The sequence below is a fragment of the Eublepharis macularius genome, chromosome 1 (genome assembly GCF_028583425.1).
Source record: "Eublepharis macularius isolate TG4126 chromosome 1, MPM_Emac_v1.0, whole genome shotgun sequence".
Taxonomy (NCBI): domain Eukaryota; kingdom Metazoa; phylum Chordata; class Lepidosauria; order Squamata; family Eublepharidae; genus Eublepharis; species Eublepharis macularius.
In genome coordinates, this window is record NC_072790.1 from 32,680,084 (window position 1) to 32,704,404 (window position 24,321).

Sequence of the window (24,321 nt, forward strand, 5' to 3'; positions counted from 1 at the left end):
TTGCATGTCCTAAAATAGTACTTACTTCAGGTGTTTTAGGAGTTACCTAGTTCTAATATTTCAGTATGACAGAAAAGTTTAATATTTCAAGGGAAAAACGTTTTCGGAAGGCATTCTTACATTAGCTCTTTTACAGTGCAATCCTAAACAGAGTTATGCCCTTCTAAGTCCACTAAGTCCCGCTAAGAATTGTAATGTTAATATCTATAGAATCAGATTTGGTAGGATCAGCTTTTATTCCCCCCCCCCACTATTTTAAAGAATAAGCCCTTTAAAAATAAGCATATTTTTACAATAATGTCAGCATTTTACAGCTTTGTGATACAATCCTAACATTAACTAACAAGTGAGTTAAATGGCCAGGCCACTGTTTTTTACTAATCCAACAAGATCTGTACTTAATGGGCATGTTTCTGAAAACTTCATGACAGCAAGAGGCACATATCAAGGTTGCAATCATAATCTGCATTTCCCACTAAAATTTGGCAATAGTAATTGGTGGTGGTGGAGAGTGCTGTCAAGTCATAGCTGACTTATGGCCACCTCAAGTGGGGTTTTTTCATGGCAAGAGGCTAACGGAGGTGGTTTGCCATTGCCTGCCTCTGCAACCCTGGTCTTCATTGGAGGTCTCCCATCTAATTACTATCCAAGGCCAAAATCTGATGAGAGCAGGCTTGCCTAGACTATTCAGGTCAGAGCAATAAGAAATCAGTTTTAAGATATGCTTATATGAAGACAGCAATACTCTTGGTCTGACACAGCCTAAAAATCTATGTATGCCTGCTGAAATGTTAATATGTATTTAGTAGAGGTGGGCATGAACTGAAATATGAACCAAAATTTGTCACGAACTGGGCTGGTTCGTGGTTAGCGAACTGGCAATTCATCAGAGCCCATTTCTAATGAACCTCCACAAACTTTAGGTCAGTTCGTTTGGTTCGTTTTTCGGTTTGTCACTGCAGACAGCCTGGTGCCGATCAATCAGTTTCCTAGGCAATGGGGGGAGGCAACGGGAGGATGGGCTTTCTGCAGACCTTCTGCTGACCTGGAAGTGATGTTTTGCTTACCCAGAAGTGACGTTTTCACTAACCAAACAAAGCAGTTCATGAATGTTTGTGGTTCGTAAAACGCGACAAACCATGAACGCACAGTTTGTTTTTTTCCCCAGTTCGTGCCCATCTCTAGTATTTAGTAAAGTCACTGGTTACTGATCAAGATAAAAGGGAGAGATGGCAGAAATCTCCATAGGGACCTATCTAGGGAAAATGCATCATGTTAGGCCTTCAATTGCCTCAAGGTTTAAACCATAAGGGATTCCTCATTAGTAAACATAAGTGAGGGGTAAATGCCAAGCCGGTATCTATCCATATAGAGAGACTGGATCCATACATACAACTTAAGCAAAAGTAAATATAACAGCTATTTATCTCATACACCTGTTACTCTTAATGATTATCTCAGACTGAGTTTTCCTCTCAGCCCATCATATTTCCTTAAAAACGGAGCAAAGATATATTTTCACTGGAAACACTCTATCCCCCTGACCACACCAAATACACCTTCCACTTCCTCCTCCAATAGACAGTAAGTACATTTCAGATACCCTCTGAACAAACCATGCTCTTTCCAAACTGAGACATTGCCCGATATTGCAGAATCTATTAATTGCTCACTGTAAAAGACTACGTTTAGAGAAAATAATACTGAATTCAGACCCGATTTAAATTTACACAAGACAGAAAGACTAGTAGCTACCAAACTCACACTATATTTCTTAATCTTCTGCTGAAAGAATCTAAGACTCATGAAAGACTACCCCAACAATTTTTTTTTCTAAATAAATAATGTAGATTAATTAGGCCATGGACAACTCCTAGGAATGAGTCCTCAAATACAGGCACTTTGCTATTTATCTGGTGATTTGCCATTTATGTTTTCAAGTGGTTCTTTGCAAATAAAATCTCTCCGACCGGCTCCCTTGGATCGTGATATAATTGGTATTCAGGTGGCAGAAGTATTTATAGTACTGTCTAGTCGCTGTTGCTAGGATCAGTTGGTCTGGTTTCCTTGACTAATGTTAATAAGATTCTGGGAGTGTGAAGGACACTTGCTGCAGTTTGCATCTGTGTATTTCTTGGCTTGTTAAGTCCCAAATGGAGGCATTTGGGTCCTTACGTGCGGAGGATTGTTAATGCCTCTCTGGTGGAAGAGGTTTTTCCAAAGCTCCTGAAACAAGTAGTCATTAGACCCAGGTGTGGATGATGGCCCATTATCGCTACCGGGAAAAATCTCAGTGGGCACCTCTCTTGAGCTCCCTGTCTTGCCCCAAAGGCAAACAGGACAACAAAAACATTGTCAGGCAGGGAGATTGGCCCCCATTGAGATCAGTAATCAGGAGAGTGCCATTTTAAAGATGTTTTAAAATGTTAACCGCAGACCTCCCCAAGTATCAGCTTTATGCAAAAGGGACCCAGAAGTCTTCTGCCATCTTCCTTCTGCACCCCTGCTCTGCTGCCACAGAATGAAGGCCCTGATCCTCTAGGGGTGGCAGAAGGCAGCAGTGGCTCCCGTTGTGATCACGATAGACTCCCCTGGAGCTTAAAATGTTTAGGGTGCTCAAGAACAGGGCTTTTTTCTGGGGAAAGAGGTGGTGGAGTTCACTGGGTTGCCCACGGAGAAAATGGTCAATGGCTGGTGGCCCCGCCCCCTGATCTCCAGACAGAGGGGAGTTGAGATTGCCCTCCACAACACCACTAAGCGGCGTGGAGGGCTATCTAAACTCCCCTCTGTCTGGAGATCAGAGGGCAGGGCCACCAGCCATGTGAACATTTTCAAGAGGTTCCTGAACTCCGTTCCAGCACGTTCCAGCTGAAAAAAAAGTCCTGCTCAAGATGTTTGCATAAACACACTACAAATATTGGTTAATAACTATGCAATGAACAAAAGTGCTCTGGTAACCGATAAGCCTGTAGATTCTTGTATTGCAAATTGTGAGTTTAGATTTGTAAAACTATTACTGGGAACAGATTAAAATGTCTTTCCCAGCTGAGTGTGTAATTTGAGTATTAATTTTGTCTAACATCCCTTCTGTTTCTTTCTGCAGGCTCCACTCTTCCAATGAAACATCTTGGTATTCTGGCAGAGTCATCTTTTGCTTAGATTACATTATTTTCACTCTGCGGCTCATTCATATCTTCACAGTAAGCAGGAACCTTGGGCCCAAGATAATAATGCTGCAGAGAATGGTAAGACATCAACGCATGGTTAATTGTGAATGGGATTCACTCCAGAGTATGCCAGAAGCCTGTATTAATAAAGGTTTAACATATCCAGGTGTTCGCCATGGGGCAGACAGGGCAGCCAACCCAGGCTGGGTGTGTGAGTGCTAGTACCCCCCACCAACTGCCCACCCCTCCAACAGCCCTGCCACTGGCTGGCATTTGAGGAGTAGGGCAGTGGCCAGACCAGCCCTTGAGGCTGCTGCACAGCCTAGAATCAGTGGGCGCAGGTTGCTCGGTGAGTGGGCAAGAGCCAGCACACTGGCTAGTTGCCTCTCATCTTCCCCAATGGCTGGTTCCACTTTCTCAGGTCAGCCCAGCTGATCTGCAGAGATACATGCTGCACGGCCGTGCTTGATGAGTGCTTTTCAGGGGATTAGTGAGAGTATCTGAATATGTGCATTGCTTGTGTCACACAGGCACCAGCCAGCTCTCCTTTACTCTGATAATGAAGGACTAGAGGAAGAGCAAATGGGAGGTCTTTGAATGTGTGCAGCCCGGCCACTATTACGGCGGCCTTGTGTGCGCACGCACTTGCGCACTTGCCCCCTCTGGGGCTCCGGCCGTGGCTGGCCACTGCACGTATACATACCCACTTATCCCATCTACGGTTTGGACAGTACCCACCCACCTCCTCAAGGGCTTAGGCAGAACCCAGCTCATCTGCCTACCATACACAGCATGACAGCTACCCCTTGCTTGAGCCTGGGGTGGCCCCGGTGTGGGAGGGTGACAGTGATTCTGGGGCACCATCATGGGCTTTTGCCCAGAGCCCCAGAATCACTAAGACCACCCCTGAACATGTCATTTGACCATGAACCAGTTTGGTGTAGTGGTTAAGAGCAGCAGGACTCTTATCTGGAGAACTGGGCAGGGCCGGATTGAGGGGGGGCAGGGGGGCAGTCTGCCCCTGGTGCCACCAAAGAGGGGGTGCCAGGCACAGCTGCCAGCCGCCGGGAGTGTGCCAGCGGCAGTGCGGGCGGCTGAGCGGCTGCCTGCACCATTCACCTGCCCAGGAGGACAGGGTGCACGTGGCAAGCTGGCCGCCCCCTCAGCTGGGCAGGTGAATGGCACGGAGAACTGGGAGGCCACCCGCACCACTCGCCTGACCCGCTGAGGGGGTGGCCGGCTTGCCGAGCGCTCCCTGTCCTGCGGGGCGGGCAAATGGCGCTGGCGGCCTCCCAGCTCTCCATGTCATTCACCTGCCTGGCTGAGGGGGCGGCCAGCTTGCCACGCGCTCCCTGTCCCGCAGGGCAAGCAAGTGGCATGGAGGGCTGGGAGGCCGCCCGCACCATTCGCCTGCCCTGCAGGACAGGGAGCGTGCAGCAAGCTGGCCGCCTCCTCAGCCAGGCAGGCGAGTGGCACGGGCGGCCTCTCAGCCACCGGTGCTGCTGCCGCTCTGCTGGTGACACACTGCCCCGTGTGATGACATCATGAAGTGACATCATCACGCAGTGCTGGGAGCGCATGCACGCTGTGCGCGTGCATGAGGGCAGCCAGAATTGGGTTGTCTCAGGCGCTGGGAACCCAAAATCCGGCCCTAGAACTGGGTTTGATTCCCCCCTCCTCCACTTGAAGCCAACTGGGTGACTTTGGGTCACTCACAGCTCTTCAGAGCTCTCTCAGCCCCATTCACTTCACAGGGTGAGGATAATAACAACACACTTTGTAAACTGTTCTGATTATGGCATTATGTTGTTCTTAAGGGCAGTATATAAATTGAATGTTATGTTATGTAATTGAGAGCTGGTGGAGAGTTTCTATGTACCATTTTCCTTCTCTTGCTGGGATACTGTTTGATTCATGACACAGCTTCTCTGGACACTTCTGCCAATAGTTCCTCCATGTTAAATCTTTGCCATACTAAGGGGGGAAAACTGACTGAAGGAGAGAATCTTTGTGGAGAGATATGGGGGGGAAGGGGGGAGCCATGCAGAAGCAGTGCAACAACACTCCAAGTATTTGTGATCCTAACTCAAAATATTAAGCCAGCCAGGCAAAATGGGCAAAGCTAGAACAGAGACAAGCGTTCCTCCATCCCCAGAGTAGGACTTCTTGGGGACAATGGGTTGAAATAGTTTAAAATCAGAGTTGCAATAGATCTTGAATCAATAGAGAGTGAGATGCCTGTTTTATTTTTAAGAAAAGTTTTCTTCTAAAGGAAAAAGGGCCATTTCCACACTACTTATCTTCATCTGAAACGCTGCGGAACATTGCGAAAAAAACGCAGAAGATAGCATCTTCTCGCGCGAGTTTTGCGCGATGTCATGCAAAACTCACACGAGAAGACGCTATCTTCCATATTTTTTTCACGACGTTCCGCGGCGTTCCGGATGAAGGTAAGTAGTGTGGAAACGGCCAAGGTATACGGGAGTTATTACAAAATAAAGAACTCTATCCCTTACATCTTGATACTATGGAGCAGAAACTTTAAAAGCATGAATAATGGAGATTCTTCTTCTTCTTGTTCTTCTTGACCTTTAGGAAGGAAGTCACCTGACCTATTGACCTTGATTCTCGAAAGCTTATGCTACAATAAAATTGGTTAGTCTTAAAGGTGCTACTGGACTCTTTTTGATTAAACACATCTCAGTGTCCAGGACTTTGAAACAGATAAGACTATTGGCTCTGTGCCAGGTTTTCTTCCAGGTCAACACAAACAATATAAACGCTAGGTAAACACATTAACCTCATAATGACTGAATGTCAGACCTTACAACATATATTCCAACAGGACTGACATATCTTTTTTATTTTCTTGGCTTATTAACACAAAGATAACAGGTAAAAGATAGGGAAAGTCCTGTGTAAATGTACAAAGAATTTACTATCCACTTTTGAATGTTTGAAAACATTGAAAAACAACTTCTTTAAAAAATGTTTGAGGCAATGATTCAGAACAAGAATAGAGAGGTGCTACAGCACCTTGGCTGCTGCTGCTCTTTTAAAACTAGAAATTTTCCTGTTACCAAAAAGTAGATCATATGCTGTAAATGGAAACTATCATATCACAGTTTTTAATACTTTTACAAAAATAATTCTTAGATGGCCTGAATCTGTGCTCCAGGTGGGATGGTGTACTCAGAAGTCCCACTTGGCTATGAACTTGGAGAATGGTGAAAATAGAGGACAATCACGTTTATTTTTCTTAGCCCTAAAACTTGCTCAAAGTGACTTAGCAGAATCTGAGTGATTTTTTTTAAAAAAATTCTCTTTCACAGATGATCGATGTTTTCTTCTTCCTTTTCCTCTTTGCTGTGTGGATGGTGGCTTTTGGTGTAGCCAGACAAGGAATCCTTCGGAAGAACGAACATCGTTGGGAATGGATATTCCGATCTGTCATTTATGAGCCATACCTTGCCATGTTTGGCCAATATCCTGATGACATTGATGGTATCCACTGTAATGCCAATGAGTCAGGGGTTGGGGTAATAACAACAATAACAACAAGAGCAACAACAACATTTGCTTTATATACCCCCAGGGTTTTTTTTCTGGGAAAAGAGGTGATGGAACTCAGTGGTGGAACTCAAGACCGCACAATGATGTCACTTTGGGTCAGCTGGAACAAGGGGAGTTTTTTAAAGTTTAAATTGCCCTCAGTGAAAATGGTCACATCACCAGTGGCCCCACCCCCTGATCTCCAGACAGAAGGGAATTGAGATTGTCCTCCATGCTGCTCGGTGGTGCAGAGGGCAGTCTAAACTCCTCTCTGTCTGGAGATCAGGGGCGGGGCCACCGGCCATGTGACCATTTTTAAGAGGTGCCGGAACTCCGTTCCACCGCGTTCCCACTGAAAAAAAGCCCTGTATACCGCCCTTCAGGACAACTTAATGCCCACTCAGAGCAGTTTACCAAGTATGTCATTATTATCCCCACAACAAAACACCCTATGAGGTGAGTGGGCCTGAGAGAGCTCCAAAGAGCAGTGACCAGCCCAAGGTCACCCAGCTGGCTTCAAGTGGAGGAGTGGGGAATCAAACCTGGCTCTCCAGATTAGAGTCCTGCCACTCTTAACCACTACACCAAACTGGCTGAGTAGAAAGGAGATAAGTACACAGTCCCCAAAGGAGCCATGAAAACGATGGTTGTTGTGGGTTTTCTGGGCTGTATTGCCGTGGTCTTGGCATTGTAGTTTCTGACGTTTCGCCAGCAGCTGTGGCTGGCATCTTCAGAGATGTAGCACCAAAAGACAGAGATCTCTCAGTGAGAGCTGCTGGTGAAACGTCAGGAACTACAATGCCAAGACCACGGCAATACAGCCCGGAAACCCCACAACAACCATCGTTCTCTGGCTGTGAAAGCCTTCGACAATACAGCCATGAAAACCTTCCTCTACTGTGCTCTGCTGTGGGAAAAGATGTAGCGTTTCCACCCTGAACATATAAAAGTGACAAGGGCGGCAATCCTATGGATATTTCCTGGGAGAAAGCTCCTTTGTGCAAAATATTATCTTCTTCTGAGTAAACACGCACAGGATCCCTCCCTGTGTTGCTTTACACTTCCTTCTCAGAACACCTAAGGGTGACTATGAGTCTCTGTGCATGAGATGCCTCGGCACATGTTTGTCAAGTGTAGGGTGACACAATGTTAGCCAGGAAGCATAGTTTAAAAGACAGAGCCCATGGAGATCCTCAGAGATAGATAGATTCATTGTTACGGTCCAAGACCAGCAAACCATACAATAAAAATATTGAATGGCGAGTAAAAGCAATACAATTATAAAATAGAATACCATCTAAAATTGTACAGAAGAATCTAAACTTCTAAAATCTAAATGTTAATATTAAGATTAAAGCTTCTTTGTCTCTTCTCTAATTCGATAAGCCAACCAACCAAATTTGGCAACCATCCTAGTCAGCTTTTGATGATCACCTGCAAGCATAATTGACAGAAGTATCATTCTGCTGCAACCAGGGCCGTTTCCACACTACTCACCTTCAATCAGAACGCCGCGGAACGTTGTGAAAAAAACGTGGAAGATAGCGTTTTCTCGCGTGAGTTTGTATGACATCGAGCAAAACTCGCACGAGAAAACGCTATCTTCCGGGTTTTGTTCGCAAAGTTCCGCAGCATTCCAATTGAAGGTGAGCAGCATGGAAACGGCCCAGGTTAGGAATTGACAATAGGCATTACCAGAGTTTCCCTAATATTTTGGCATAGGCTGCATTCAAAAATAACATGTTCTAATGTTTCATCAGTTCCCATCCCGCACATGCAGTCTTTCTTCGAAGATCTAGTAAATCTGGTCTCCAATATAGCTGAAGGTAAACCTTAAAAGAGTAAAAATTCTCCTACGGTTACTTTTATCTAAAAATTTAATATAAGGTTTCAAAGTTATCTTATTAAGTGTAGTTACATCAAATACAGGGTTCCTAATCCTACTCACATCCATCTGCCATTTGGCATCCAATATTCTTTGTTTTAAAATAGTTCTAGCCTGAGCATAACCCAAAGCCTGTATAAACTGCTTAGAGAGACCATAATAGTTCTGTTTGACCTCTATCTTCTTCTGCCATGGGGAAACAAAATTATCTTGCATCATAGTATGAGTAAGATCAATAGGTGAGAAAATCAGTTTGAACCGTTAATTAACGGCAATAATCCACAGTTTTGCCTGTACTGAGAGCAGGGCCGATTCCACACGGCTTACCTGAAGCCGAGACGTTGCGCTACGTTGTGGATCATGTCAGGAAAAATGCGAAATATTGCATTTTCTCGCTCGAGTTTTGTGCGACGTCTCGCAACGCTTGCGTGAGAAAACGCGATATTTTGCATTTTTCCTGGCATGATCCGCAACGTAGCACAGTGTCCCAGCTTCGGGTAAGCCATGTGGAATCGGCCCAGGCCTGCCTCTAAATGAATTGCAGCATTTGAAACACTTATTGAAACTTGGAAAATAGCTCTTAAAAATTTCTATCGTGTTCTTTCAAGTAAGGTCAATTCAGTCTGGAGTAACAATGGTGTTCCATATAACAACTGAGGTAATACTTTTATATAATATAGCTTAATAGCAGCTTCTATATTACAACCCCCTTTGGACCAGAAAAACTAAATAGCACCAGCCCTTTTCTGCGCATTAGCAGTCAGGTAATCAACATGTCCTTTCATACGTCCGGTTGACTGAAATACAACTCCAAGGTACCTGTAGCAGCAGATCTCAGAGGGTTTGTTAATTTCACCTTTGCCTCCCCCAAAGGCTCGGTCAGTGTTGCCTCTCCAGTCTAAAACTGTGTGGGATCACAACCCGAGGGCAGCAAGGAATGGAAATGGGCTGGAGCTGCCTTTTAGAACCAGGCTTGGACCTGGAGAGGTTATAATGGGCTGAAGTTTCCCTTCTGGCATTTCACAGCCCCTTCACAGAACTCCAGGGTATAGCAAAGCCTTTGCCCTGCCGCTGGCTCTGTCTTTTTAAACTACCCTTCCTGGGTAACGTTGCATCTCCCAACATGTGTTCTTCAAGTGTCAGATGTCTCATGCAGAGAGACTCTATGAGAATTGTCTGAAAAAGCCGTGAAGGACAATGCTGAGTTTCCCAAGAGCAGAATTGCGACTGATGCCGATAGCGCTAACAGAATGCTCTGGTTGTACACAGTTAGGAATAGTGGAATCTTTAAATTCTTCTGAACTTTCAGGAGTGTTTCTATCTCTCTCTCTTCTGTGATAGGTACTACATACAATTTCGATCACTGTACTTTCACTGGGAATGAGTCCAAACCTCTGTGTGTAGAACTGGATTCCAACAACCATCCCCGATTCCCTGAGTGGATCACCATTCCACTAGTCTGCATCTACATGTTGTCCACCAACATCCTCCTGGTTAACTTGTTAATAGCCATGTTTGGGTATGTATTATGTCAAAGCTTCCATGGCTCTGTAGACCCAAGGGGACTGGCTTTAGGATGTATTAATTTGAGTGTTGGGTGGGAATGCTGCATGGTATAGTCCAGTCTTGTCAGATCTCAGAAGCTAAGCAGAGACGATACTCGGATGGGGGGGGGGGGCACCAAGGAAGGCTTTGCAGAGGAAGGCACTGGCAAACCACCTCTGCTTCTCACTTGCCTTGAAAGCCCCTTGCTAAGGTTGCTATAAGTTGATTGCAACTTGATGGCACATATGCACAATCTGAGTGCTACCTCAAACTAGCTCATACACCAATAATATATGTTTATTTTACTTCCCAGGGTTACGGTAATCAGTGACATGATTCGTTTTCCATTTCTTACCAGAATGAGGCTCGGAACCATCTCATTAAGAGCACATTTCTATGGGAAAGAATGCTGTGTGGACAACGCATAATTTTGACTTTGCAGATAACAGTGAGATAATTGGTTGTTTTAAGGAAACATTGGCCGTTTTCACACTGCTTACCGCCCACGGAACATCGCCTCGAGCTCCCGAAATGACAGTGTCTTCCTGGCACGATTTCGCGCGAGAATAGCAGTTCTCGCGCGAAATCACACCAAGAAGACGCTGTTATTCCAGGAGCTCGCCACGATGTTCTGTGGCCAGTAAACAGTGTGAAAACGGCCATTGTCTTGGAGCTCAACTAGCATTTCCCTGCACACAAGGCCACTAGTGGCACATGATTGTCTTGCCTGTCCCTTGTCTTGCGGGAGCCTGAAATATCACCTAAAATATCCGTGGGGGAATCCCGCACAAATAGGATTTCAGGGGGCACTTCAGGCTCCCCCAGGATAGAGTAGGTGGGAAAATTAGCCTGCACAAGTAGAAATCCTTGATCTCAGAAATACTTGTTGGGATTCAACTCATTATGTTTCTTCCAAACATGTTCTGGAGACATGCCTGCGATACATCATCATACATTAGAAGCATTGGTCATTACTGTGTTTTATTATTTCCTTCCAGATGCTAATTGCAGTATTAACAGTAGAATTTTATGAAGTGGTTCCGAGTGTCAATTTGGAAATTATCAACAGTCTTCGTCTGGTGGACTTTATATAAACAATGCTTAATCATGACAGCAGTGTTTGTGTGTCAAAATTGCGTCGACTCTTGCTGGCTTGATTGAAGAGACATATTGAATGAGTGAGAAAACAGATGAAAAATGAAATGTGCAGGTCACATTTCTTACATTTGCAAATAGTGACTGTAATAATCAGTTAATGCACCTTCAGAAGAATGAAAGACAAACGTAATGCATACAAAAATGGTTTAAAAAGTAATTAAATATAGGTATAAGTTTAGTGAAATCAATGTGATAGGTATAATTAATAAGTGGAGCCAACAACATCATTTCATAATGCTGTTTATAGGAAAACAAAAAGTATAATAGGTAGAAAATACTAAAGGCCAGAAGTTAAACTAGGGCTGTGATCCTGTAAGCACTTATTTGGCAGTAGGCAGAACTGAACTCAATTGTGATTGTGGCAAAACGGGCCCTAAAGATACCTCTTTCTACTAAGGGGAATGTGGGATTTACATGGCTGGCCCAGGTCCAAAACTGCTAGAACCTATTGAGGAGTGTATTTATTCTACCACCTTCTAACCAGGGCTTTTTTTCTGGGAAAAGAGGTGGTGGAAGTCAGTGGTGGAACTCAGGACCGTACAATGATGTCACTTTGGGTCAGCTGGAACAAGGGGGGAGTTTTTTAAAGTTTAAATCACCCAAGGCTAAAATGGTCACAGGGCTGGTGGCCCCACCCCCTGATCTCCAGACAGAGGGGAGTTTAGATTGCCCTCTGTCTGGAGATCAGGGGGTGTGGCCACCGGTCATGTGACCATTTTCAAGAGGTGCTGGAACTCCGTTCCACTGCATTCCAGCTGAAAAAAAGCCCTGCTTCTAACACAGATAGGATTCATTTTTCCTGTCAAAACCAAATTGTGAATGAGACATATGTCTGCCTAGTTATTCAGAGCTGGACTCTCCATTTTTGTCCTTAAAAAAAAAAAACCTCTTCAAAATTAAAAACTGCAGGCTTTTCCTGGTCACCTATGTCAAATTATGTAGGTGAAGCCTTGAGAATCTCATTTGTAATTTGTCAAAGTAACTCCAGTCTGGGAATCAGTATCCTCACCTTCCCTTTGCGCCTTGGTAAACGTGGACCAAATGGTGCTTTTGTGTAGGTACAGACAGAATACCAAAACTCCCAGTTTGTAAGATAACATTTAATTTTATCTGTATTTGTATTCATTGATTACAAAAAAGTAAAAGTATATCATTCAAAAAAACTTGTCTACTAGGGTTAATGACTCCAGGTTGGGAAATTCTTGGAGATTTGGGGGTGAAGCCAGAGAAGGGTAGGGTTTGGGGAGAAGAGGGAATCTCAGTAAGGTATAATGCCATAGACTTCATCATCCAAAGCAGCCATTTTCTCCAGGGGAATTGCTCTCTGACATCTGTAGATCAGCTGTAATTCTGGGAGATCTCCAGGCCCCATCTGGAGGTTGGCAAGCCTATTTTGAAGAGATGAAACACTGTTTAAAATGTGCCTCTGAAACAGATATCCTTGTGTGTTAATCTGTCCATTAGCTATACCGTTGGATCCGTCCAAGAGAACAATGACCAAGTGTGGAAATTCCAGCGCTATTTCTTAGTTCAGGAGTACTGCAGCCGCCTAACTATCCCGTTTCCGTTTGTCATCTTGGCTTACATCTACATGGTGATGAGGAAACTGTTGAAATGCTGTTGCAAAAATGAATATAAGCACCCATCTACTTGCTGTAAGTTGTGTAGTATTGTACTATATGGGGAAGGAGGATGAGCTCTTCTTTGGGTGAAAGCCACGTTTTTTAAAAGCAGTTGTTGGAGGAGGAGGATTTAGGAAAGAGACGGGGAATAAAACTGCAAATATATAACCCTCTTGTACAGAGTCATGGTGTGACTTCATTTGGAATACTGTCTACAGTTTGGGTTTCTGCATCTCAAAAAGGATATTGAACAGCTGCGGAAATACAGAAGAAGGCAACCAAGGGGTTGCAGCACCTTTCCTATGAGGGAAAGGTGACCAGTCTGGGACTTTTCAGTGTATAAGAAAGAGGGCTGGGGGGGGGGAGCGGGGATAGGATCAGGGGTCATTTTGTAGAAAAAGAGCTGGAGGAACTCATTAGCATAACTCATTAGCATACCTCATTAGCATATGCGATGCCCCTTGACATCACCAGAAGTTTGTCATTAGCATAACTGATTTGCATATGCTATACTCCCTGACATCACCTATCCTGGCTGTTTTGGACCCAATCTTGGCCATTCAGGGCCAAAATTGGGCCCAAAATAGCAAAAGGGGGCTGAAAATGGCCAAAAGGGGCCCAAAATGGTCAGGATCGGGCCGCTGCTGAGTGGGAGAGTGATTCATCACCCGTCAGAGGCCCGATCTGGGGTGTTTCGACCCCAATCCAGGGTAAAACGGGCCCAAAATGGCTGAGAGTCAGGTGGGTGGGGCCACCTGACATGTGACCTCTTTGGGGAACTGCTGGAACTGCGTTCCTGCGCGTTCCCCCTCAAAACGAGCCCTGGATAGGATAAAGGTTTATAATGCATGGGATGAAGTAGAGAAAGTGGATAGAAGGAGCTTCCTCTCTTCCCGATGAAGTTGATGGGCAATCGGTACAGGACAACAAAAGGAAATATTTCATTACTTAAAAGAGTAATTACATTGTGGAATTCATTACAAGCACGGATGGATTTAAAAGGGGATTTGAGGTGTTCATGGAGGAGGAATTGATCGGTGGTTACTAGATAAGGGAATCGCCGTATTCAGAGACAGTAAACCTCCGAAACCCAGCGGTAGGGAGCAACTTGGGGCGGGTGGCTTATTCCCCCTTTTTGTTGGCCTCCCATGATAACTGGCTAGCTGCTGTGTGAAGCAAGACGCTGGGTTAGGTGGAGCAATAGTCTGATCCAGCAATGCTCTTGCATTCTTGATTTTCCTGAATTTTGCTGTTTTGGGGAGTTTATTGTTGAATTTATTCATTTTACGTTGTTGTTAATAATTTGCTGTTCTAAAGACTATTTCCCTTGTTAGCTATCTTGAAGGTTTTAAAACTGAAAGGCACAAGATACATACACTCACACAATTATGTTTTTAAACAGTTTCAGTTAATTGGCTAAGTTTGTTCACAGCTTCATATCCGAGCTTTTACGCTGCTGCATAAACTGCATTTTAAAAATCCACCCTGAATGTGGATGGAGGAAATGAAAGAGGAGGAGCGAGCAGGGGGCATAGCAGCCACAGAGTCTTTAATATTAATAGTAAAGTTCAGTTGTCTGCAATGCAGTGTGCCTGCCTTAAGTGACTGTGGACTTTGTATAAGGTCATTTTATGATGAAGCCAAGAAACTTGAAGGAACTATGTTAAGGCTTCAAACACTGGACACAACTGAGGCAATGAGATTGTGGTCCTATGTATACTTACGTGGGACTTACTTCTCATGCACTGAATCAGGCTGTTTTTCTATCATATCTTCTAAGGTAAAGGTAGTCCCCTGTGCAAGCACCGAGTCATTACTGATCCATGGGGCGTGTCGCATCATGACATTTTCTTGGCAGACTTTTTGTTAAGGTTTGCCGTTGCCTTCCCCAGTCGTCTACACTTTACTCCCAGGAAACTGGGTACTCATTTTACCGACCTGATTGTGTGTGTGTGTATTGCTAATATATTTGTTACTACTGCAACTTGGTGTATATTTTGTACCTTGAAGGTTCGAGAAATGAAGACAATGAAACTCTGGCCTGGGAGGCTGTCATGAAAGAAAACTATCTAGTCCGAATCAATACCAAGGCGAATGACTCAACTGAAGAGTAGGTTGTCTTGCTTCCTTTTGTCTTTCCTGACTGATTGACCTCCACAACTTGTATGTTACCTGCAGAACTGCTACTCTTCAAGATGTCTCCAGTTCATTCAGGTGTATGGATTCTCCTTGTAAGAAAAAGAGCAGATAATCAATGTGTGATGTGTGATGTGGCTAATATAAAGGCTCTAGTGGAAACAAGAAAGCTAATTTTGTATGCCTGAAGTAGAGGGGGGGGGGGCAAACAAAACCTGAGGAGCCGGCCAGGTTTTTTTAAAAAAATCCATATGACCATCCTATTCTTAAATTGTACTTCAAGAGGACGGGCAGGAGAAGGGAACAGAGTTCTCCTCTGCCTCACATTTCTGTGCCTTTTTAATTCAGATTCCTTTCCCCATCTTGGCTCTGTCAGCCACCTTGAGTCCCCATTCATGGAGGGAAAGGCAGGATCTAAATATTTTACCAAACAAACAAATGAGAATAGAAGAGAGCAGAGCAGGGGAGAAAAATGCTTCAAGCAGGTTAGTACAGGGTGGGAAGGGGGGGCTGTCTCCTCTAACCTGCCTCTTGTTGATGATGGAAATGGCAGAACCACATCCTTTGTTTTAGATGTCAACTTGAGCTACAGAAATGGCTTCGCCTTGTTTTATACTGCTTTCTTTCCACTGGAGATTTGAACCTGGGTCCCTCTGGTCCTACGACCCACTGGCTTTCCATAAATTTAGCCCTCTTGTTCATTTGAAGGAGCTGGACAGGGTGGCATGGAAGAAGCCTGGAGTGAGTTGTTATGGACAAGCCACGTGACCAAGGCCTTCTGAGAACTCTCCTAGGAATAAAGAACCGCATTAAAAAAGTTTTGAACGATGTCTGGACTATATCTGGCAATAGTCAATGTAGAAAGACTTGTATTTTCTTATTTTTTTTCTTTTGCCATTATCATTTGTCATTTCTACTTTTTTAAAAAATGTCATGTTTATTCCTGATTTAACTTTTATGATATATATCTTATACTTCTTAAATACAGATCTAAAATTTCATCCTCCGCTATACCTATGCCAAGTTTGATTCTATCTAGGAGGTTCCCCCCGCCCCATTTATATTGGGTTTCTTTTATTATTATTATTCAGATTTTATTAGGTTTTTTAAAAAGAAAAAAGAAAACTTTTTAGTATCAGGTTCATGTACAAGATAGTCATTATACATCTAAAATTTCAAGAAATGTGCAATACAGACATCAATCCATAGAAAATGAAACTGGGTAACCGATTACCCCCCCCCCCCTTTCCCATTTATACAATACACAGTCCATTTAGATCTCTCCAAGCACCTTTTAAACTCCTTGCTCTTTTACCCAACTACTTAATTCCTTTTCTCATTTCTTACAATTATTTATGTTCTAAGTGAGCAGATTCTTAAGGCACGCGTCAATCCTTTAATTCTTAAGCCTCGGATACCATAGCCAGTCCAGAGACAGAACTAGAAAAACAAACTGCCACATCTTTATATTCTATTATTAGTCCCATTATTTGTGTATACCATTGACTAAATAATTTCTTAAAGAAAAAAAGAAAGTATACAGAAAGATTTTTATAACCGCCTACCCTCAGTCTTTCATACATCAAAATCCAAGCCATCTAAGGTTTTGTGTTTGTATTTTTATTACAAAAGGCAAAAGAAAGTGTATAGGTAGATTTAGCTTAGCCAATAGTTTAAGTTTTGAGATTTAACAAATTTACAAAGTTCCCTCTATCTCCCTAGTATTTCCCCTATTAATCCTAGAAGATATCTTGTCTCTACATCTTTCTTATACTTTTATTTAAAGGAAAGAAATCCAAAGAAAAAGATAAAGGATAAGAAGGAAAATAGAAGAATAGAAAGACCCATTTGCCACACTCCCTCTAGTCCAGTAATTAAGCATAAACCATATCTAATGTATTAGAAAAGCATAAAGGATTATATTCGGTCTATATTAAACCACATGAAACAAAAGGAGGTATATTAAGCCTAATTTCTTTCCAGATTCTCTAAGTTTTTTGTTAAAGCAATTTAAATAGAATTTAGAACGTGGACATATAAAATCACAATATATCCCATATCCCATCTTTATTTGCAAAAGCCCCTAACAACCCTATTAACCCACCCTTTTAATCTCATTTCGGGTTAAAGCTCTATGCCATATAAACAGAAGAGAAGAAATAGGGGAAGAAAAAATAAAGGAACAAGGGTCACACTTTAAGTTTCATTTTCTTTTTTCTTCTTTCTCCCTCTAGAGTAGTATTGAAACTCTTTCTTTCCAATGATCAGCCATAGCCGGCTCTTTTTGCCTTCTAGCCATTCATGCGAGGTGCCGTTAAATACATTGTAATGTCCCTGTTTATCTCTCTTCATCTTTGTGATATGTTTCTTGATCGGAGTATGTTGTATGCTTTGTACTTCATACAGAAGCAGTACGCTGAAACTCTTCCTCACAGCTTCCTTTTCACCACGCTCCTCCCACTTCTTCTTCACTTTCTGGACTTTCACAGAAGAGAACTGTTTTTCTCCTTCATTTTGTTGGGAGTATTTTTCACAATTCCACTCCGATTTTCTTTTAGATAATTCTGTCCCATCAAAATTCTCTTCTAACTTGGCATCTAACACAATGCTCGAGCCCGCTTTTGTTCCAAGTGTTTCGTCTGCTTTTCTTAATACACAATTCATCAGTTTAGAAATTTGTTGCAGCTTTAAAAGTATCTCTTCAGAAAATGCCATTTTGTCCACTCACTTACAAATATTCAATCACAAATCTTTAAAACTGGTAAAAAGCTCCTTTGTTCTTACTATTTGTAATAATACGTTTTTTGCTCCCCAGTTCTCTATCCCAGGAAACCTCTTCTTATGTTTCACTTCTTGAGTGTCAGTTTCCTAGTTCATGAGGCAGCTGCCTCTCTGGGGGTTAATAAAAAAAAACCTCATCAAGCTGTTTAGCCGTCGTAAAGCAATAAACAATACTCTTACTTGGAGAGATGTCAGGTAAAGTCATTCTTTTTTGGTCTTTCAGTTATCCTTGCTTCTATCTTGTCAGGAATCCTTGCTTTGTTTTCGCTTGTTTCAAAGTCTCGGGGTTCATAGTTTATGCACCATTCAGGCTTCTTCCTTGGTCTTTTCCTTCAAGCCGGTACGGGGGCTACAACAGGGGTTGCCAATCCCCATGAGCTCCTCCACCTTGCTCTGGCCTACCCCCCTCTCCATGGGGGGGGGGGTCTTGGGGGCCCGAATCCTCGGGTCCCAGGGGATCAGGGAGATCACGGTGCTGAGCTCATAAACTCAGCTATTGTAACATCACCACGCCACTCCGGAAGTCTATATTGGGTTTCTTTTACATCCTGTAGCAGAAGGCTATAAAACATGTTGTGGTCACATGAAGAAATAGAGAAAGTAAATTTAGATGGTGGCAGTATATGTTTTGGTTCTTTCCTGGATCTAGGAGTGGCAGATGATAGTGTGTCTACAACAGGAACCAGTCCCCCTCCTCATTTGCTTTTCCTGATATTCTTCCCAACGAAAGGTCCTCAATTCATCTACAAGATCATTGGAGCAAATATGTCATGAGTCAGCCCCAGCCCCGGCTGGCCACCTTACCTATTGCTTCAGAGTCCTCCTCAGAAGATGAGCAGGAAGGGCCAGAAGGGTCTTCTCTAGAGCCAGAAGCCCCTGCAGAAGCTATTGGAGAGGAAGAGCAGTCAGAAACCACTGCTGCTGCTCCAGGAGGAATTCAGCAAGAACAGCCTGGAGCTTCTGCAGAGACTGTCAGGGATGAGGAACAGCCAGAAACCTCCACAGAGGCTGTAAGAGACAAAGACTCCCACAGGGCAAAAGCGAAACCTGAGCACCTGGGGCCAGCTGAAAGGAGGAAGCATAGAGATAAGTCAGCTCTGTTGGATAGGCGAAGGAGCGCCCGTTTACAGGCGCAACACCGAACTGAATTGTTAGAGAGAGAGGCAACAGCTGTTCCTCATTAGGACAGCATAAAAGGAAGACGCCGAGGAAACCAAGCGTGGAAGCAACTCAGCTCGCCACTCCCTGCTACCAGAGCTCTACGCCTGGACGCTCTTGCCCTGCCTTGTGCCCTGCCCTGCTGTTGGATTGGATTTTGACCCCGGCCTGCTTTCTGACTACTCTTCTGCCTGCTCCTCTCTCTGACTGACATATTGGCTCTGACACCTGACCTGACTCCTGGACTACTGACTGCCTGCCTGTTGTGTTCTGCCCTGCAGTACCAGTGGGCCTCCTGCCTGCTGAGCCCAGCCCTGTGCGCGACACGTTGCTTCCACCCACAACTCAGCAGCTACTGGCAGCATGGATGCAGCCACAGCTGCTGCACTTGTAGCTCAGAACCAGACGCTGCAGCAGACGGTGACCCAACTGAGCAATGCTGTGGCTCAGCTTCAGCAACAGCTTCAGCAGCAAGCTGCGGCAGTGCCGCCGCCGGCCACGCCCAAGTGCCCAGTGAGTCCACCAGAAAAGTTCGCGGGCAATGTGGAGGAGTTTCCTGTCTTCCTAGCCCAGTGCCAGTTGTACATCAGCCTGCGCCCCCGAGACTTTCCTGATGATAAGACCAAGGTGGGCTTCATCCTGAGTCTCTTGAAAGGTCAGGCGGCCAAATGGTCTACCCCTCTGCTCCTGGAATCATCGCCGCTGCTGCAAGACTATACTGGGTTTGTGGAGCGGCTCCAGCAAACTTTCGCCAACCCCGTTAAGACTGAGAGCGCCAACCGGCGCATCCGACGGCTCCACCAGGGACGGGGGTCCGTGGCCACCTACGCGACAGAATTCCAGTTACTGGCTCAGGACCTTGCGTGGAACGAGGCAGCGCTGCAGGACCAGTTCATAGAGGGCTTGTCTGATGCGGTTGCAGATGAGCTGGCCCGAACGGAACGCCCCAGTTCCCTTCAAAACCTTGTAGTGCTGTGCCAGCGCATTGACCAGCGCCTGGAAGCCCGGAGACAGGCGCGCAGCGAAGGGGCCTGGCGGGGAAGGATGCCCCGGCTGGTGCCTGCAGGCCCCTCCTCTGCCCCCACTGCTCCAAAGGGGGCGGAGGGGGAGGAGCCCATGCAGCTGGGCGGCGCCCGACCCCGTCTTATGGCCGCAGAGAAAGCAAGGCGACGCACCCAGGGGCTCTGCTTGTACTGTGGCGGGGCCGGCCACTATGCCAACGCCTGCCCGGAAAAGCGCCACCCAGAAGGTGCCGCAAAAGACCGGCCCCGGCTCGCGGCGACCCACGCGGACCAGGGCGAGAGGTTTACACCAATGGGGCCCTTGACGTCGGAGGGGGACACCTCCTCCTCCACCTAGAAATCCAGTTGCCAGATGGGCGGCGCGTGGAAACCCGTGCCATGGTCGACTCCGGCGCTTCCTGGAGTTTCATGGACCGGCAGTTTGCCCATCAGCACCACATCCCGTTGCACGAAAAACCTGTTGCTGCCCTAGTGGAGGCCATCGACGGGCGGCTACTGAAATCCGGTCCAGTAACCCACGAGACTGAGCTGGTGGAGGTAGCTGTGGAAGGCCACCGGGACCGCGTCCAGTTCGATGTAGTCTGCATGCCGCACTTCCCGGTGGTGCTGGGGCTGACCTGGCTCGTGGGCAGCAACCCGCTCATCGACTGGAAGCGCCAAGTCGTCCAGTTCCCGACCAGGAAGCCGGATCCCCTCCCGAAGCTGCTCGCCAGCACAGACGCCAAGGTCCAGGGATCCCTGCTGCCACCCCACTATGCAGAGTTCGCGGACGTGTTCGAGGAGAAGGGGGCTGATCAACTACCTCCGCACAGACCGTACGATTGTGCCATCAACCTGATTCCTGATAAACCCCTCCCCAGCGGACGCCTGTACTCGTTGTCGGAGCCAGAATGAGTGGCCCTCAAGGACTTTTTGGCAAAAAACCTAGCGCGGGGGTTTATCCGACCCTCAGCCTCTCCGACATCTGCACCAGTCCTGTTTGTCAAAAAGAAGGGAGGGGACTTGCGGTTATGCAACGATTACCGGGCCCTTAACCAGATTACAGTCAGAGACCGCTACCCACTACCTCTGATCCCTGACCTCTTAGAGCGGCTCCAAGGAGCAACTCGGTTCACTAAACTAGACCTGCGGGGAGCATATGACCTCATCCGGATACGGTCAGGGGATGAATGGAAGACGGCTTTCGGGACTCGTTACGGCCAGTTCGAGTACCTGGTAATGCCCTTTGGCCTATGCAACGCGCCAGCGGTCTTCCAGCGTTTCATCAACGACGTGTTCCGGGACCTCCTCGACCACTATGTCATGGTGTACCTGGATGACATTCTGATTTACTCCCGCAACCCTGCCAGGCATGGGGAGCATGTGCGTGCTGTGTTGGAGAGACTTAGACAGCATGGGTTGTATGCCAAGCTCGAGAAATGCGAATTTGACCGGGAAGAAGTTGAGTTCCTGGGACACCGAGTGTCCAACCAAGGAGTACAGATGGATCCCACTAAGGTCGAGGCGGGTACTTTCCTGGCAGGCTCCCCGAAACCGTAAAGAGGTTCAGCGCTTCTTAGGGTTTGCAAACTACTACCGACAGTTCATCCCTGACTTTGCTGCACTAGCCGTCCCCTTGACCCGATTGACACGGCCCCGCCTGCCATTCCAATGGACCCAGGAAGCCCAACAGGCCTTTCAAACCCTGAAGACCCGGTTTACGACTGGACCGGTCCTTGTGTACCCAGATCCGAGCCTCCCGTTCATAGTGCAGGCTGACGCCTCTGACACCGCTTTGGGAGCAGTCTTAGCACAAAGACGCTCCTCCCACGAGGTGCCCCGACCATGTGCCTTCTACTCCCGACAGCTCACTCCAGGTGAGCGGACTTACACTATCTGGGAGAGGGAGCTGTTGGCCATCAAGGCTGCCTTTGAGACCTGGCGGCACCATTTGGAGGGAGCTCGGCACCCGGTGGTGGTATATACAGACCACCGTAACCTAGAACATCTGCAAACCACCCGAAACCTAACGCAATGCCAAATCCGATGGGCGTTGTTCTTCTCCCGCTTTCAATTTACTATCCAATACATCCCTGGCTCACAGAACAAGTTGGCGGATGCCCTGTCCCGGAAACCTGAATTCAGCCGGCAGGCAGGAGAGAAGCCGCCAGCCACAACCATTCTGGCTCCTGAGTGCTTTGCAGCCACCAATGCCCCAGATGCCCTGCAGGATCGGATCCGGCAAGCTCAAAGCACAGACCCCTGGACACAACGCATCACCCAGGGACTACAGGACCCCGCGCAGCCAGACCCCCCAGGCTATCTCCTGCAGCAAGGCCTCCTTACATATGAAGGCCGAGTCTATGTTCCCCCGGGTGCTCTACGAGGGGAGGCACTGCAGCTTGCTCATGACACCCTAGCAGCTGGTCACTTTGGGAGATACAAGACCTTGCACCTATTGTCCAGGGATTTCTGGTGGCCCCGTATGCAGGTGGACGTGTTTCGCTACGTGCAGTCCTGCGATACATGCCGGCGGGCCAAAGACCTTCCAGGGAAGCCAACAGGCCTGTTACAACCGCTGCCCACACCCGAGGGGCCCTGGGAAACCGTTTCCATGGATTTTGTCACGGACCTGCCACCCTCTAAAGGGCACACATGCATTGCGGTGTTTGTTGACCTATTCACCAAGCTGGCCACTTCGTACCTTGCCCATCGCTGCCTACGGCCAAAGATTTGGCATACCAGTATGTCCAAAACGTGTTCCGGCACCATGGGATTCCCCGGCACCTGGTCTCAGATCGGGGGGTGCAATTTACGTCGCGTTTCTGGAAGGCCCTCCAGACACTGCTCGGAACCCAGGTTCACCTGTCCTCGGCCCATCATCCACAGTCCGATGGGCAGACGGAGCAGACCAATGCCACGTTGGAACAATACCTGCGCTGCTATATAAATTACCAGCAGGATGATTGGGCAGACCTCCTAGCCATGGCCGAATTTGCGTATAACAATTCAGTGCACGCCTCCACACGCCAGACCCCATTCCTGGCCACCTACGGACGCCACCCACGTTACTTTCCCAGAACAACGCCAAACTCATCAGTACCGTCAGCAGATGACTTTGTCCGGGAGCTGCAGGCCCTACACCTGGTTCTGCGGGAACAGTTAGACCACGCCAAACGGGCCTACAAAGCAACCGCGGACCGGCGACGGCGGGAAGGGGACCCTTTGAAGGTGGGGGACTCGGTGTGGCTTTCCACTCGGCACATTCGGTCACAGCGGCCCTCCCAGAAATTGGACCACCGGTTCATTGGGCCCTACCGAATTACTGCCCAGATCAATCCTGTTGCCTACCGATTGGAGCTCCCGCCAACACTCCGGATCCACCCCGTGTTCCATCGCTCCCTGCTCACCCCGGTAGCACCTCCACACCCCCTCCGTGAACCTGTACCACCACCTCCCCCGGTCCTGGTGGACGGACAGGAAGAGTACGAGGTAGAACGGCTCGTAGACTCTCGCTGGCACCGGGGCCGTCTGCAGTACCTGGTGGAATGGAAGGGCTATGGACCCGAGGATAGATCATGGGAACCAGCCGAGAACCTCCACGCACCCCGCTTCATCCGCCAATTCCATCGGACCTACCCTAGCAAACCCGGACCTTCAGGTGGAGGGGGCCTTGGGAGGGGGGATGGTGTCATGAGTCAGCCCCAGCCCCGGCTGGCCACCTTACCTATTGCTTCAGAGTCCTCCTCAGAAGATGAGCAGGAAGGGCCAGAAGGGTCTTCTCTAGAGCCAGAAGCCCCTGCAGAAGCTATTGGAGAGGAAGAGCAGTCAGAAACCACTGCTGCTGCTCCAGGAGGAATTCAGCAAGAACAGCCTGGAGCTTCTGCAGAGACTGTCAGGGATGAGGAACAGCCAGAAACCTCCACAGAGGCTGTAAGAGACAAAGACTCCCACAGGGCAAAAGCGAAACCTGAGCACCTGGGGCCAGCTGAAAGGAGGAAGCATAGAGATAAGTCAGCTCTGTTGGATAGGCGAAGGAGCGCCCGTGTACAGGCGCAACACCGAACTGAATTGTTAGAGAGAGAGGCAACAGCTGTTCCTCATTAGGACAGCATAAAAGGAAGACGCCGAGGAAACCAAGCGTGGAAGCAACTCAGCTCGCCACTCCCTGCTACCAGAGCTCTACGCCTGGACACTTTTGCCCTGCCTTGTGCCCTGCCCTGCTGTTGGATTGGATTTTGACCCCGGCCTGCTTTCTGACTACTCTTCTGCCTGCTCCTCTCTCTGACTGACATATTGGCTCTGACACCTGACCT

General features: G+C 46.9%; 1 protein-coding gene across 2 annotated transcripts in view; it reads left to right on the forward strand.

The window, feature by feature from the left end:
* Positions 1-24,321, forward strand: part of TRPM8 (transient receptor potential cation channel subfamily M member 8) — a 69,374-nt gene that overhangs the window by 39,398 nt on the left and 5,655 nt on the right. The window contains exons 18-22 of one of the 2 annotated variants that reach the window (XM_054977617.1): positions 3,104-3,245; positions 6,500-6,671; positions 9,946-10,123; positions 12,772-12,962; positions 14,940-15,039. In XM_054977617.1, coding sequence (XP_054833592.1) covers positions 3,104-3,245; positions 6,500-6,671; positions 9,946-10,123; positions 12,772-12,962; positions 14,940-15,039 — 783 coding nt within the window. Of the gene's footprint in view, positions 1-3,103; positions 3,246-6,499; positions 6,672-9,945; positions 10,124-12,771; positions 12,963-14,939; positions 15,044-24,321 lie in introns of those variants that run through there. The other variant, XM_054977626.1, reaches the window with a different exon arrangement.